At 31.7% G+C, this 16,686-nt stretch overlaps 2 protein-coding genes across 2 annotated transcripts in view; one reads left to right on the forward strand and one right to left on the reverse strand.

Moving 5' to 3' along the window:
- The first annotated feature begins 203 nt into the window (after positions 1–203).
- LOC115888824 (60S ribosomal protein L7a) lies at positions 204–8,685 on the forward strand. The gene is made up of 7 exons (XM_030908679.1): positions 204–357; positions 751–865; positions 1,081–1,230; positions 1,655–1,718; positions 2,610–2,763; positions 5,808–5,883; positions 8,403–8,685. Exons 1-7 carry the CDS (start codon positions 343–345, stop codon positions 8,630–8,632), a joined length of 804 nt encoding a protein of 267 aa, XP_030764539.1. The 5' UTR covers positions 204–342; the 3' UTR covers positions 8,633–8,685.
- Positions 8,686–10,725: 2,040 nt separating this feature from the next.
- Positions 10,726–16,686, reverse strand: part of LOC115888807 (neuroendocrine convertase 1-like) — a 50,293-nt gene continuing 44,332 nt past the window's right edge. Inside the window, exons 6-12 of the mRNA XM_030908652.1 lie at positions 15,753–15,928; positions 15,346–15,558; positions 14,232–14,332; positions 13,693–13,908; positions 13,011–13,180; positions 12,563–12,696; positions 10,726–11,004 (exon numbers count right to left, since the gene is read on the reverse strand). Of these exons, the coding sequence (XP_030764512.1) occupies positions 10,789–11,004; positions 12,563–12,696; positions 13,011–13,180; positions 13,693–13,908; positions 14,232–14,332; positions 15,346–15,558; positions 15,753–15,928 (1,226 nt within the window). The 3' untranslated portion in view covers positions 10,726–10,788. The remainder of the gene's footprint in view (positions 11,005–12,562; positions 12,697–13,010; positions 13,181–13,692; positions 13,909–14,231; positions 14,333–15,345; positions 15,559–15,752; positions 15,929–16,686) is intronic.

The following is a 16,686-nucleotide window of genomic DNA, read 5'->3' on the forward strand; positions in this document are numbered from 1 at the left end:
ATGTAGACTGATGAAAGAGAGATATTATTTTTTTCTTTTTATTGTTAGGTTTTTACAAAGGGTTTTTTCTATTTTTTTTCGGTTTCCTGTGTAATTTATATAAAAGAAACAGCCCATCCTTGGCGTAAACCAAAATGAAAAAGAAAACATCTCTAATTGAAAAAGCACAATGTAGGCAACTATTAATTCATTACGGATTTGACAGATGACTAATGACGTTTGTCAAACTTAACCGACATAACCTCTTTCCACGGCGATCATTTTTAGAAGGTCGACCGTATTTTTGAAATAATTTTATTTCAGGAAATATTTAGGGCATCCTAAATAATTATATAAGAAAATATGGTGCAGAAAAAAGTAAGTTGTCTCTAGTTTCATTATGTTTTATAATTTTTTGCCATAATTTGTCACTGTAGATTTTAAATGAAAATAAAATTTATGTCAAACGAATATGCAGTAGTGCGACTGTTTAGATCAGTTTTGTAGTTATAATTTATCCAATATAGATTTTTGGTTTTGTTTAATTTTTCGAGAAGCTTATTAAACATAATTGTCTGCAAATTATCTTTAAATAATTTTAATATATTTACAAATGCTTTTGCTTGAATGATGACTTCGTATTTGCTATCTGAAGGTCCTTGAAGAACCTCTTTCTACCACCATTAGATTTTAAACTGAATTTATGTAATAAGTTATTAAAGTGGCCTGTTCTTTAACATGGTTTAAATATCATTCAGTTTGTGTTTGTAGCCGAAGAAGAAGGTCGGTAAGAAGGTTGCCGCGGCCCCCCTGGTTGTTAAGAAGGTGGAGCCCAAAAAGGAGGTAAACCCTCTTTTTGAAAAGAGACCAAGGAACTTTGGAATTGGTTAGTACATTTTTGTTACAAAAAACAACATGTAAAAAAGATTCTAGTATTAAACTGGATAATTTATTTTTTTGTGATGATTATTTTATAGACAACAAGTTATTGTTGACTAACCATATACGAGCTTTTTAATTCTGACATTATTCAGTCTTCTAAGAAGGTTTTCTTCTCGGTTTATGATGGTTTTAATTGTGTTTTTTATTTGAAATTTTTAGGTCAGGATATTCAACCATCTCGCGATCTTTCCAGATTTGTAAAATGGCCCAAGTACATCAGAATTCAGAGACAGAAAGCAGTGCTTCAGAAAAGATTAAAGGTTCCTCCACCAATCAACCAGTTCACACAGACCTTAGATAAGCAAACAGGTTAGTTAGATTTGTAATAGGGAGGCAACTGTTTTAAGAATTTAATGTTTTTTCTCTTGCTGTTTTTTTTCTTAATGCATTTTTTATGTGCTTCATATCTCTCTTCTGTTTAGTGAATTATTGTCTGAACATATTATTTTTGCCCTATTTTAAAAAGAAACAGCTTTTTCAATCTTTTTTTTGCGAAATTCTGCCAGGAGATCTATTTTTAGCCATTTTTTACTTTAAATATTAAATTTGACAGATATCCAGGGACAATAGGTAGAATGTTCTTGAGTCATTTTTAATCTAAATCAAAGCAGAACCTATAGCTGAGGCCAAATTTCACCCAACTTAATAAATAAAAAAAAGTTGCATTATGATGCTGCCTTTATCTGTGACACTGTATATAACAATATTATTCAGTGTTTTATTTTTATTTCAGCAACACAGTTGTTTAAAATATTGGAAAAATACAGACCAGAAAGCATTATTCAAAGGAATGAAAGGTGAGTTATGTATTGGTATAAATTTATTGTTTTATATAGTTGAAATTGCCTCTATTGTCTGTCCAACGACAAGATCCTTGACAGTGATAGATGTGTCTGTCATTTTAATTTCAAAGAAGTTTATTTTATTTTACAAAGAAATAAGTTGGTACAACTGGAACGCATAGCAGGAAATTAATATATTAAAAATTTGACTGACAAGTGTATACTTCAAAATATTGTGAAAAAAAACTGTATAAAACTGAAAAAATGTAATCGTTTATTTAAAAAAAAACGGTATGTGTTAATACAAAACAAACAAGAACAAAACACCACATACCAAAAAAATATGGAAAAGAACTAGTTCTTACTTTCAAGCCTCAAGAAACTTCCCGCATTTATTATTATATTTACCATTTAACTTATGTACAAATACAAATTTGTAATATTCCACAGGAATAAATAAAACAACATAAATAAATAAACTATTTTATTAATAATAACACTTACCAAATTTTATACCTTAAAAGTTGATTAATTAACTTGCTGAGTATTTGACATAAGTTGACAAAAAATGATAGCCTCTAATGTGGCAAGGCTTTGACAAGTCTCAAAAATCTAAAGGCGAGTTCAGACGCATCGGCGTCCGTTTGTCGATCATCGTTCCCTCAAACCAATAAAATTGAAATATGATCTGTCATTTTTGAAATAATTTTCAAAGCTGATGATTTGCCTAGTGCATCCTAGTTGTATCACACTTACCCAAAAAACGTTGCTTGTAAAAATGAATAATTGAGGAAATTCAGTTTTTGATGTTTAATCATTTTTGTATCTTTTCTGGGCTATAAGATAATGCATTTTTCTATTGCACATAGAATGTGTAATTTGATTTCTGATGTAATTTTTTCTTAGGTTTAAAGCTATAGTCGACTCGAGGAAACAGGATAAGGAATATGTCCCTAGCAAGCGCTTGTTTGTACGTTTTGGCACAAACACCGTAACAAAACTGGTTGAACAGAAAAAGGCACAACTGGTAGTCATTGCGCATGACGTCGACCCAATTGAGGTAAGTACATTTAACTAGGTAACAAAAATTTTAAACCGACAAGTCTGAAACAGTCTCATTTATTTCTTTATTTAGTTAAGGGTTACATTTTAATTATATTTTCTTTGGTACTGTTTCGATTGTTGCACCATTATCTGTTCAAACAGAAAACTTTGAACTCATAGGCTTAAAATAAAATATAGACTACACTATTTACATCTAAACGCGGTCAAACAATCTTTTTTGTACACATGTTTACTTCTGGGTACAGTCGACCGAGCCTTCCTCATCCAGCCTATGTTGTCACGTCTTTAATATTATCAATATTTTTTTCTTGTTTTATACACATATATTGAGATATTAATACTACATTTTAATAAAGTAGGTTTTAATATGCCATAGATGTATTAAATAGTCCTTATACTACTAAAATTATAAGTCGGATACTATTTAAAAAGGATAAGTTCTTTACATTTCGGCAACACCGATTAGAGGCAAGGTCGCCTATTCATTCATTTATTACCTTGTAGTACGCATCGCACGTGTGCGGTAAAGCTTTGTTGCCGCTATGTCCCCGGCTGTATTAACGCATTTTTTTAGCTTGTAGTCCTTAAGTGTTTATTTTATTTACTTTTTCTGTTCAAGAACTATAAAATATGGTTCGCCAGTGCCAAATTTGCAAGAAATTTGACTTAAATAATCCATTTATGTCTTGAAACAACTTTCGACCGGTAGGCAACTCTCAATTTACCCATTGGGAGTCAGTGGCGTTGTTGTAGAAAGGCGCTTATTTAGATAATATTTTAGTAAAATGTAAAATCTGAATTTTTTCTCTTACATAATCATTTATATAAAGGTTTTTGTAACAAAATCATAATTATTATAACCCAGTTAATAATTAATAATGTTTTTATTAAAAATATATTCCGGTTTATTCTAAAATTATCTTCAGAATCTAAATAAATAACATACAAGAATTTTAAAATGATATTACATTATGAAACAATATTTTTTAATATACCTGGTTCGTCTCAAAAGTGGCTCACCCCTATAACTTTTTTTATTTTTTCAGATAAAAAAACAGATTTGTTTGTTAGTAGGTATATGACATAAATAAGGATTGATTGACGTATTCAATTGTTTTTGGTCTCTTCCTATTTCACCGGAAATGATTACATCTTTTGATTTTTAAAGGCACTCTCGGTATATTGCTACTTTATTCGATAAAAAATTACACTCTGAATAGAATGACATATCATATGTCAACTTTTGACATTGTCGCTTAAAAACAAATCGTATTTTAAATTTCAATCCAGGGTGCCATGGTGTTGTTAAAAGCACTAAGTTTTAATCAAGGAGCCTTGGAAAAATAGTTTTGATCGTCTAATAGGTTTCGTGTCTTGTCTAGGCCGGTTAAAAGATGTACAAATTGTATTTTTAATCATATGTCAATTTTTTCAAATGGAACAAGGGTGACTCACTAGCATAGAATATATTGATACAACACATTTGGTATTTCGAGTCAAATTGTCGTTATGAACCGCGTATTACAATTACAATTAAACCATATGCGAAAATGTCAAAAGTTGACATATGATATGTCATTCTATTCAAACTGTCATTTTCTATCGAATAAAGTAGAAATATACCGAGGGTGCCATTTAAAAATTAAAAGTTATAGTCATTTCCGGTGAAACAGGAAGTAACCAAAAACAATTGAATGCGTCAATCAATCCTAATTTATGTCATATACTCTTGTTATAGCAGTATATCTTGTTTTTTTATTTGAAAAAATAATAAAATTATGGGGATGAGCCACTTTTGGGACGCACCCGGTATAATAAAGACAGTACCCAGTTAAATAAATGTAGTTTTCATTTTATCCACTGCATATTATCCTATCACCTTCCTTGCTTTAATGGAACAGATTTATGTTTTCTCTAATTTACATAATAAGACATAACTTAATCAGAAAAAAAAATTACAACAATCATAATTGTTTTTTCTCTCCTTGTCGCCGATTCTATTATATCTGTAGAATAGGTCCTGTTTTGATTAATATTAGGGATTGTAAATGTTTGACTAAAATTAATATTTTTTTTTAATAATTTCAAAAATTACGTAATTTCGGTTATAAAATTTCTTCTATAACATGTAGTTTATCATTTTTATCCTTTTTGGACTCTAATACGTTTTTTCTAAACTTTTATTTAAAAAAAACCTCTCCTAAATCTTAATAAAATATAAAAAAGTTTAAATACGATATATTTTTAATTTAATTATAGTTTCATTAAAATAAAAAAAATTACCCGGCTATGATAGGAAGAGTTCAGGTGCACTTGAGAAACGAAAGACCAGTGTTGCGTTTCTCGTCAGAGTCGTCAGGGAACGACCGTTACGACAGAGACAACCTATCTATCGCTCGTGTTGCACTCGTTATAACCTAAAACAGTAACAAGACATTGTCTGACCGCATGTTCCAGCTATTTACGAATGAGATGCTCAGTCTATATTTTATTTTAAGTCTATGTTTGAACTCCAGTCTGAAACATGTACAGGGTGGGATAAATTGGACACTTTTAAAGGGAAACCCTCTTCTATATGAGATAGACGAAAACTAATATCGGTGTCTGGAGCTCATTTCTTATCAAAAACATTGTAGAAACCGCACGTCGGTATCTGTTACCGTTTCGGAAGTTACAGGGTGTTTTTGAAAAATATGCCTTTTTATTAAATCGTTGTAACTTTTTTGCTGTGGAAAATTTTGTATTTTTATGAAAACATTTCCAAAACACCTTTTTACGTAGAATTTAATGGTTTAAGTATATATTTTTAAATTAATAATTTAAGAGTTATCAACAGGAAAAGAACTTAAAATTATACTATTTTTTTATGCTATCTACTTTTTTGACTATGATGTTTATAAGAATTTCTTCACCTGAAAAAGCATTCTATATTAAAATGCATCAAAAGTATGAAGACCAATGACACTGAGTAAACTTGTATTGATTTTTTTTATCAATTATTGTTATATCAAAGTATTTACAATATAATTCTCCTTTCAGTTGGTCCTGTTCCTTCCAGCCCTCTGCAGAAAGATGGGAGTACCATACTGTATAGTAAAGGGAAAAGCTCGTTTAGGTAAGATTATAGCTCCTTATATATGAATTTATTTTTTATTAAACGTTTTTGTAAAATATTGATTTAGTTTTCTCATGAAATATATATAAAAATAAAATTTTATAGTTCTGTTGCTATCCTAATAATAATTTTTACAAAGAAAACTATTTCTTTTAAATTAGGTCTTTCTTATTTATGGAATAAAAACTACAAATAATAAATTTACATTTTCCATTCATAATATCTGGACCCCATTGACCCCATAGACTTAAAATAAAATATAGACTACACTATTTACATCTAAACGCGGTCAAACAATCTTTTTTGTACACATGTTTACTTCTGGTTACACCCGACCGCAGCCGACCGAGTCTTCCTTCTCCAGCCTATGTTGTCACGTCTATAATATTCTCAATATTTTTTTTCTTATTATACACATATATTGAGATATTAATATTACATTTTAATAAAGTAGGTTTTAATATTCCATAGATGTATTAAATAGTCCTTATACTACTAAATTATAAGTCGGATACTATTTAAAAAGGATAAGTTCTTTACAATATGGCAACACCGATTAGACGCGAGGTCGCCTATTTATTCATTTATTATCTTGTAGTACCTTTGAATAAGAAGACTAAGGAAGGAGCATAATCTTTGAATAAGAAGACTAAGGAAGGAGCATATCAAAAATCTTAGGTACACCGCGATGGGCCTCAAATATGGCCGACTTAAATTCCGGTTTATCAGTGTCGTTCTAATTTTATTTAAAAAATGTAAAACTATGACATAGGGTAGACGTGGGGTAGACTCAATAATTTGTTGTTTTATTTTACGTTGTGAATAAATGTTGGTAGTTATTAAAATTGTTATAAAAATATATAATTCTAATAAAAATAGATAAGTTATAATAAGTATTTATTAACACAAACATCCGATACGCTACTGAAGCAGGTAAGTCAAATTAACGTATCTAAATTCTTTGACATCTAATCTTTGACAAGTAATAAATAAAAGCTAAAATGCAAGAAAAATATATAATTTAGTTAATTTAAGTGAATTTCATAAATGATCGGTTTACACGTATCTATATTATATAGTCACTTACTAGCGAAAAGTTGTTCCATTATTTCACTCATTTTTTGCCGAGATCTACCGCACGCTACACAACCAACTATTTTAGAGTCTTTTTCGATAAATCGCGATAGTGTCACTGTTAATTTAAGTTCTGCCACAATTTCCATCTAGATTTACTACCTTTATACAACTATCAGTAGTAGAATAAATAATAAATAACATAAAATAAGCTCCGTAAAGACTGACAAATCCACAAAATTTCAAATCAAATTGAAATGAATCGTCAAACAGAACTGTCAAGGATTAACACCCTAGAGTGCTTTTTCCGCCCACCATGCATGAATACATGGATAGCATTATGCTCCTTCCTTAGTCTTCTTATTCAAAGAGCATAATGCTATCCATGTATTCATGCATGGTGGGCGGAAAAAGGACTCTAGGGTGGGGATCCGTGACAGTTCTGTTTGACGATTCATTTGACACATTTGAATTTGATTTGAAATTTTGTGGATTTGTCAGGCTTTACGGAGCTTATTTTATGTTATTTATTATTTATTCTACTACTGATAGTTGTATAAAGGTAGTAAATCAAGATGGAAATTGTGGCAGAACTTAAATTAACAGTGACACTATCGCGATTTATCGAAAAAGACTCTAAAATAGTTGGTTGTGTAGCGTGCGGTAGATCTCGGCAAAAATCGAGTGAAATAATGGAACAACTTTTCGCTAGTAAGTCACTATATAATATACATACGTGTAGTAAACTGATCATTTATGAAATTCACTTAAATTAACTAATTATATATTTTTTTCTTGCATTTTTGCTTTTATTTACTACTTGTTAAAGATTAGATGTCCAAGAATTTAGATACGTTAATTTGACTTACCTGCTTCAGTAGCGTATCGGATGTTTGTGTTAATAAATACTTATTATAACTTATCTATTTTTATTAGAATTATATATTTTTATAACAATTTTAATAACTACCAACATTTATTCACAACGTAAAATAAAACAACAAATTATTGAGTCTACCCTACATCATAGTTTTACATTTTTTAAATAAAATTAGAACGGCACTGATAAACCGGAATTTAAGTCGGCCATATTTGAGGCCCATCGCGGTGGACCTAAGATTTTTGATATGCTCCTTCCTTAGTCTTTTATTCAAAGACCGTTACTATACATATCAGCGACCCTGTATATATATTTTTTAAATTATTGCTATATGTTCTGAGCTGATTGAACCTAACGTAACTATAACCAGGTAGATACTTGAATAATCAATGTTACTGAAATCCGTACATTCATGATGAAATACTTCTATTTTGTCTTCTTTTCCCGACTGAGAGAAAAGCCTTGATGACCACCCTTTTTCTGACGACACAATCCTCACCCTACTTAACACTGTGTTCTCTATAACCCCCCCCATTGACCCACACGTCTCTTCTTTCGCTTGCAGGCGTGCTGGTCAGGCGCAAGACCTGCTCGACCGTCGCTCTGACCCAGGTGGATTCCGGCGACCGATCCTCCTTCAACAAGGTGGTGGAGGCGATCAAGACCAACTTCAACGACCGCGGCGACGAGATCAGAAGGCACTGGGGCGGCGGTTTGCTCGGCTCCAAGTCGTCGGCGCGCGTGGCCAAGCTGGAGAGGGCCAAGGCCAAGGAACTGGCTCAGAAGCAGGGTTGAGGCTGAGGGGACCTTGGTGTTTTGTAAAATCAATAAAAATACGTTTATAAGTTTTACGACGTTTTATTTTTGTTCTTATCTTTGTATATTATACAAGCGTGTACCAGCGACTTCGTTCGCGTCGAATTAATCATTTGTAATGGTGATGATAAAGCAAAGCAAAAATTTCCATTAACATACAAACTGGATAAAATGTTCTCACATTTATGTCAGCATTAAAAAAAAACAATATGGCGATATTATTATATAACTTGGTAATATTTGAGGGGTAGTTTCATCTGGTTGGAATTTGACTTTCGAAAAATCCGTTTGCCAAAAATAAGCTTTTTGCGTCAAGCAGTTTAAGCAGAATCGTAAGAAATTACCCAACTTTTTGGAACACCCTGTATGATTTTTTAAAAAAATTCAAAATATGTAAAAGAACAAAATAAATTATGCTTGTCCAAGCGTTTTCTCGAAAGACTAACTGTTTTTTAAATAACAAATATTGTAAATATTTGAGAGGCGTTTTCATCCTCTTGGAATTTGAGATTCGAGAAACCAACCCCTCCTTATCGAACCTCTACACCCCACAGTCAATCCGTTTACCAAAAATCAGCTTTAAACGTCAAGCAGTTTAAGCAGAATCGTGATTACTCAATGGTCATATTTTATGAAACGCCCTGTATAAATTTATAAAAAATCTTAAAATATGTAAAACAACAAAATAAAATATACGTATTTAAGAGTTTTTCCGAAAAACTCACTGGTTTTTAAATAAAAAATATTTTAATATTTAAGGGACAGTTTCACCCCCTTAGAATTCGAGTTTCGAAAAATCCCTTCTTATCGAACCTCTACACCCTAAAGTCAATCTGCTTCTCAAAAATCAGCTTTTTACGTCAAGCGCTTTAAGTAGGATCGTGATTAATCAATGACCAGATTTTTCGAAACACCCTGTATACATTTTTAAAAAAAATCTTAAAATATGTAAAAAAACAAAATAAAATATAGGTGTTTAAGCGTTTTTTCGGAAACTTGACCGTTTTTTAAATAAAAAATATTGTAATATTTGAGGGGTGGTTTCACCCTCTTGGAACTGGAATTTAGAAAAATCCCTTCATATCGAACCTCTACACCCTAGAATCAACCTGTATGTCAAAATTGAGCTTCTTACGTTAAGTGGTTTGAGCAGGATCGTGATTAATCAGTATGTCAGTCACTTAAGGATTTTATATATTAGTATAGATCTATAGATAAACAAGGTTCTTATCGAACCAGAGTAATAGAATAAACAGAAAATGACATAAAAAGAAACTCGGAAAAGTATTAGAAACTCGCCAAAATTCAAATACATTAAATGTTACTTAAAAGATGGCATTTTTATGGCGTCGTGTTTCAATCTGTAATAAGTCTTTATTGTTTTTTTTTCAGAGCAACTGTTAATATTGCCTTATATCTTTTAAAAATAGTATTTTAACCGCAAGGGTAAATTAAATAATACTTTAACAGCAAGGATAGGTTAAAAACTTTATTTCCTCTCGCACAATTTTTAATTGCTTCCATTTTTGAAAATTTTTGTATTCCTTTTCATAAGTTATTCTGGAATTAAATGGAAGTAGTTCGGATATGGCGTTTGTCGCCTCAGCCTGAATATCTGTTGGTAATTTACTTATTTCGTTTTGAACCATTTCTGGCTCCAATGATTATAAGATAATAATATATTATTAAAGTTGAACGGTACTGTTATTTAAATTTACCGCTTAATCCTGCCAGCGACATCTACGTTCCTTAAAGTAATGCAATGCCGAGGGGGCGACGCCCATGTGAATTAATGATATATTTCGTCGTAAGATGGCGCCACAATGCTCAAATTTTGAAAACAGTTTCAAGGTCATGCTCAAAGACAAACAGGACTGTAATAAGAATATTTTGAACTTAATAAAATGGTTGATTTACTTAAAAAAATTATTAGCACAGTAGTTTGATAGACAGATAAACTAAACATTGTAAATATATTGATTTAAAAAAACAGGCGCAACTTTTTGTAACGTTTTACGACATATAAAACGCTGCATTAAATAGCAGTAAAACAACATTAGATTGCAAAATAATATTATTAAGTGCGTTTATTTAATACTATTTTTTACATTTCTTTTTATATATTCCATATACAATCAATTTAAATAGTTGTAATAGTCGTAATCAAAGGGCGTACTGGGTCGCTTATATGGCATATTCGATAGTTTAGCCTGTTCGACTCTGTTATGAATTCTATTATAATCTTCGTTGTAATTTCTAGGTCCATGTCTCATGTGCGACGGGGGCTCCTCGGTACCACGTAGTATCAAAGTAGTTTCGCCTAAATAGCCAATGTTCGCTGTGTGTCCCGTCTGAAATCAACAGAATATTTGGATATTGTATCACCAAATTTCGCATTTTTTGAATGATTTTTTAAAATATATGTACAGGGGTTGAAATAAGTATAGATATTTTAATAGGTGATAGATCTGGTCAAAAGAAACATCTTTTCTCTTTGCCATTTTTAAAATAAATTGATAATAACCGAGTTATTTATTTGAAATTTAAAAAAAAAATAAGAGCAACATTTTGAGAACCGCTGGCGATAGCTGGCTATTAATGGCTTTTCACAGGGTTTTCAGTTTATTCGACGCCTCAGTTGAATAAACAAGTGGCACTAAAAAGTTTTTTAAAATTTCCCGGAAAATGTCGAGAAAAAAAATTTTCAACAATATGCTGCCAGTTAAAATATTTGCACTTATTTCTGGGACAGCCTGTATAAAATATAAATAAATATGTATATACAGGGTGGTCCGAACTTAGAAGAAGCTTAGTTTCGGAGATACAGGGCGTAGAAGTTTTATTTTTATTTCGATTTTTCCAAATAATTTCTGAAGTAGCGTCAATATTTGGATGGGAATTGGTGTCTGGGAGTTTTTTTGATATTAGAAATGCGATTTTGATGTTAATGTGACTCCTACTTGTAGAGGGCGCCACCTACATATTTTTAACTGTTTTGAAAAGTAATAACTTTTATTCGTCCTTACCTGTATAAAACTAATGAGTAAAAAAAATATACATTTACAATGTTTTATACGCAAAAAAGGTATCTTGGTTAAAATCGCTACGAGTAATGGTTCTCGAGATATTTGGAATCTAAATTACCAATTCTTGTCCTAATTGACATAAATTAAACATGCTGACTAAATAGTTATTAGACTGAAATTATAAATTTGAAATGTTTTTGTGCCAAAGGTTAAACAAAAACTGTTTTATTATTATTTTTTCGAAGAAAAATTTATGATTAATTTAAAAAAAATAAAAAAGTTCCCAAAATTTACTATTTCAGTCAAATTTAACTGTCTACTCAACGTGTTTATTTTGTCAATAGTGACATGTATTGACTATTTCCATTCTAAATATCTTGGGAACGGATGCTCGTAGCGATTTTTACCAAGAGACATTTTTTACGTAAAAAGTCACTGAAATGTATATTTTTGCACCCTGTAGTTTTATACAGGTACAGGCGAAAAGTTACTACTCTTCAAAACAGTTAAAACACATGTAGGTGGCGCCCTCTACAAATAGGAGTCATATTGACATCAAAATTCCAGACACCAATTTTTATCCAAATATTGACGTTACTTCAAAAAGTACAAGGAAAAAATCAAAATAAAAATGAAACTTCTACACCCTGTATCTCCAAAATTAAGCATTTTAGTACATACATTTATAAGAACTTTTTTACTTATCTTTATCTGCAGAATATGCTACCGAAATTTCCGGAATACAGTTCTGGCCACCCTGTATATTAAAGATACCCCTTCCTTAATCTTTTTCTTTGAAATATTTAAATGACAACATTTTTTTAATGTTTATTATTTACTGTGTGATTTATTGCTAGAAAAATTATGTTTTATTTAATCTTACGTTATCTGAAACAACTAATGTCCAAGTCCCAGTGGCTAGTTCTCCCCAAGTCATGACTGACATAAATGTCCAATTGATGAAACCTTTAGAACTGACGTCAAATTTTCGAGGGGCTAAAAGTTGGACAGTAGTTCCTGAAATATGTAAACAATAAGGCTATTAATTCTGTTACTGTTTTAATTTAAGAATGGCTTTATAAAGCCTTTAAAAATGCTAGTTATAAATAATAGCAGTTTCTGATAATTTAAGTTATTTCTGTTATTTAAAATGACAGTAACTGTTATTTTATGTAACAGTAACTGTTATTTGATAAAGAATAAATGTTACTGTTATTTGAAATAACAGTAACTGTTATTTTATGCAACAGTAACTGTTATTTGATAAAGAAAAACTGTTATTTTAAATAATTGTTAACTGTTATTTAGAAATAACTGTTATAAATACTGACCTGCCGGTGACGTTAATTGTATTTCTAGCGCTCCTCTCACAGTGTAGTTGATTGTGGTTCTAACTTCGACATGTTCCAGGAAAGTAACTTGATCCTTAGTATCCAAACATCCTGTCGATTGGGCTGTTACCTTTGCCGGATTGCCAGACGTTATTTTTGAATTCGCCGCTCTACAAATACATATTTAAAATGAGTAAAACGAGTACGATTATGACTTATAGAGGGTGTTTTCCAGAGATATAGAGTCAAGAGAATGAGCTTGAACAGAAATTCTATGATTGCGAGGAAGATCAGAAAGTAACAGCGTTGTAATAGTGAGAAAGAGATTATAAGTTATAAGTTTGTTGATGGTCGTATATCTTTAGTTAATTTTAAAAATATTGCTTAATATTATTTAGACTTGTATAGTATATAATATAGTACATACCGTATGATCGAAAAAATAATGGCGTCAGCGCTGGCTATGAAATGAAGATCGCTGTCATTTTATATGTAAATTTATGTGGGAAACGCCGTTTTTTCGATCATACGGTATTACAAATGAATAAATGATGCTTTAATCAAGACGAGAAAACGGAAAATACTGTAAATAGTATATTTACTATAAACAATCATTAACGTTTTTGAATGAGTACTTGTCGAAGCTCATTCTCCCTATCTCTGGCGTTTTCGCGGGTCTTACCCGCTAAAGGCGACCGCACACGTGTGGTATTCCGGCACGTTGGTCCAATTGGCCGCGGCCGACACCAGGCCGAAAGCGTTCATCAGGCCGAAGCCGAATTTCGTGCTGAACCACAGACCGGCTGCGTTTTTCTGCCAGCCTGGATTCTCGGCCACCGGGGCCAGTTCCGAGGTCCACACTATCAGGTGCTGGACGTCTCTCCATGTTAAAGATGGGCTAAAAATTGACATACTTAATGTTCAATATACAGGGTGGTCCGACCTGTATTTGGGAAATATCGACAGTATATTTTGCAGATAAAAATAACTAAAAAAGTTCGTATAAATGTATGTCCTAAAATGCTTAGTTTCGGAGATATAGATGTAGAAGTTTTTTGACTTGAGAAATTTGATTTTGATGTCAATATGACTCCTATTTGTAGGGGGCACCACCTACATGTGTTTTAACTTTTTAACTCTTTGACTTGCTTTTTGTGCAAGACTAAGACTAACTACAACGATTTTAATGCTAAATGTTTTCTATAAAAATTTGGTACTTACTTTGCCTCCAAAGCTAAAGCTATGATTCCAGCTGCTAAAGGTGCTGAAGCTGACGTGCCAGTATGTTTTATGGTGCATTTGTTGTTTAGATCTGTGGTAGCCTGTATATTAAAGAAATTACATAAGAATCAATGTTACTCTTTGAATAAGAAGACTAAGGAAGGAGCATATCAAAAATCTTAGGTACACCGCGATGGGTCTCAAATATGGCCGACTTAAATTCCAGTTTATCAGTGTCGTTCTAATTTTATTTAAAAAATGTAAAACTATGATGTAGGGTAGACGTGGGGTAGACTCAATAATTTGTTGTTTTATTTTACGTTGTGAATAAATGTTGGTAGTTATTAAAATTCTAATAAAAATATATAATTCTAATAAAAATAGATAAGTTATAATAAGTAATTATTAACACAAACATCCGATACGCTACTGAAGCAGGTAAGTCAAATTAACGTATCTAAATTCTTTGACATCTAATCTTTGACAAGTAATAAATAAAAGCTAAAATGCAAGAAAAATATATAATTTAGTTAATTTAAGCGAATTTCATAAATGATCGGTTTACTACACGTATGTATATTATATAGTCACTTACTAGCGAAAAGTTGTTCCATTATTTCACTCAATTTTTGCCGAGATCTACCGCACGCTACACAACCAACTATTTTTGAGTCTTTTTCGATAAATCGCGATAATGTCACTGTTAATTTAAGTTCTGCCACAATTTCCATCTAGATTTACTACCTTTATACAACTATCAGTAGTAAAATAAATAATAAATAACATTAAATAAGCTCCGTAAAGACTGACAAATCCATAAAATTTCAAATCAAATTCAAATGTGTCAAATGAATCGTCAAACAGTAGTTAGAGAGAATTAAAAATTTCATGAAATTTTGAAACATTTATGGAACACATGCCCAAAACGAGCCGTTAAACTAAAAATACAAGAGGATTTTATAATTTGATTAAATATAAATAAATTAATTATTCATCCACTTGGGTATGTATAATAATATTAACAGGTTTGCTCCAACATAGCAGAGAAACATTCAAACCTAATACATAGAGAGATAAAGTTAAAAAAAAAACAGTAATAATAATATGTTATTACTATCATTTGATCCTTGTACGCGCCGCTACTGTATGTCACGGCCAACGTGGACGCGCAAGCTTCTCCATACCAGGGAAATTCTCCTTTTTGGGAAGCACTACCAATGGAAATCGTGTACGGGCTGGCTAGGTAACCGTCACAGTTACAGTTGTCACCTCGACTGCCTCCATTTCCAGATGCCCAAACGTAAATCGATCCTTTTCCATTTCTTCCCTAAAATAAAAATACAGGGTTACCCAGGTGCGGTAATCAAATAAACTCTATCTCTCCCCCTTCCTCTCATGATTATTTAGTATTATAGAGGGTTTCAAATTCGGCTCTCACCTTTGGGATCTCGGAAACGGTAAGAGATACAGCTCAATAATATACTATTATTTTTTGAACATCTGTTGTATATAAAAACTTACTGTTCTTATTCCTCTTTCAAGAGCTTCTCTTGCAAGTCTTCCTGGGCCATCTACAGTTTTACCGTCATCATTGGGACCCCACGAAGCACTGTATATATCTACTAAATGTTGAGCGTATCCTAGCGCTGTGCCTTCAATGCGATCTGTTACCAAACCATCCAACATTTTTACACCACCTAAAATACAAATAACATTATTTCCAGAAATGTTGAGGGGTAGTTTCATCTCGTTGGAATTTGACTTTCGTAAAATTCGTTTGCCAAAAATAAGCTTTTTACGTCAAGCAGTTTAAGCAGAATCGTGGTTAATCAATTACCCAACTTTTTGGAACACTCTGTATGATTTTTTGAAAAATTTCAAGATATGTAAAAAACCAAATAAATTATGCTTGTCCAAGCGTTTTCCCGAAAGACTAACCGTTTTTTATATAACAAATATTGTAATATTTGAGGGGCGTTTTCACCCTCTTGGAATTTGAGATTCGAGGAACCCCTCCTTATCGAACCTCTACACCCCACAGTCAATCCGTTTGCCAAAAATCAGCTTTAAACGTCAAGCAGTTTAAGCAGAATCGTGATTACTCAATGGTCATATTTTATGAAACATCCTGTATAAATTTATAAAAAATCTAAAAATTTGTAAAACAACAAAATAAAATATACGTGTTTAAGAGTTTTTCCCAAAAACTCACTGGTTTTTAAATAAAAAATATTGTAATATTTGAGGGGTGGTTTCACCCCCTTGGAACTGGAATTTCGAAAAATCCCTTCTTATCGAACCTCTACACCCTAAAATCAACCTGTATGCCAAAATTGAGCTTCTTACGTTGAGTGATTCGAGCAGGATCCTGATTAATCAGTATGTCAGGATTTTATATATTAGTATCTTTGAGTATTAGTATAGATAGGTATAGCTAGAGCACGATAGACATATG

Source organism: Sitophilus oryzae, unplaced genomic scaffold (assembly GCF_002938485.1).
Source record: "Sitophilus oryzae breed Bouriz unplaced genomic scaffold, Soryzae_2.0 scaffold_808_pilon_pilon, whole genome shotgun sequence".
Classification (NCBI taxonomy): domain Eukaryota; kingdom Metazoa; phylum Arthropoda; class Insecta; order Coleoptera; family Curculionidae; genus Sitophilus; species Sitophilus oryzae.

Bases quoted from the DNA above. Each gene is read 5' to 3' on its own strand.
- LOC115888824 (XM_030908679.1), top strand. The intron at 1,719-2,609 runs GTGAGTTATGTA...ATTTTTTCTTAG, and splicing joins ATTATTCAAAGGAATGAAAG to GTTTAAAGCTATAGTCGACT. The intron at 2,764-5,807 runs GTAAGTACATTT...TTCTCCTTTCAG, and splicing joins ATGACGTCGACCCAATTGAG to TTGGTCCTGTTCCTTCCAGC.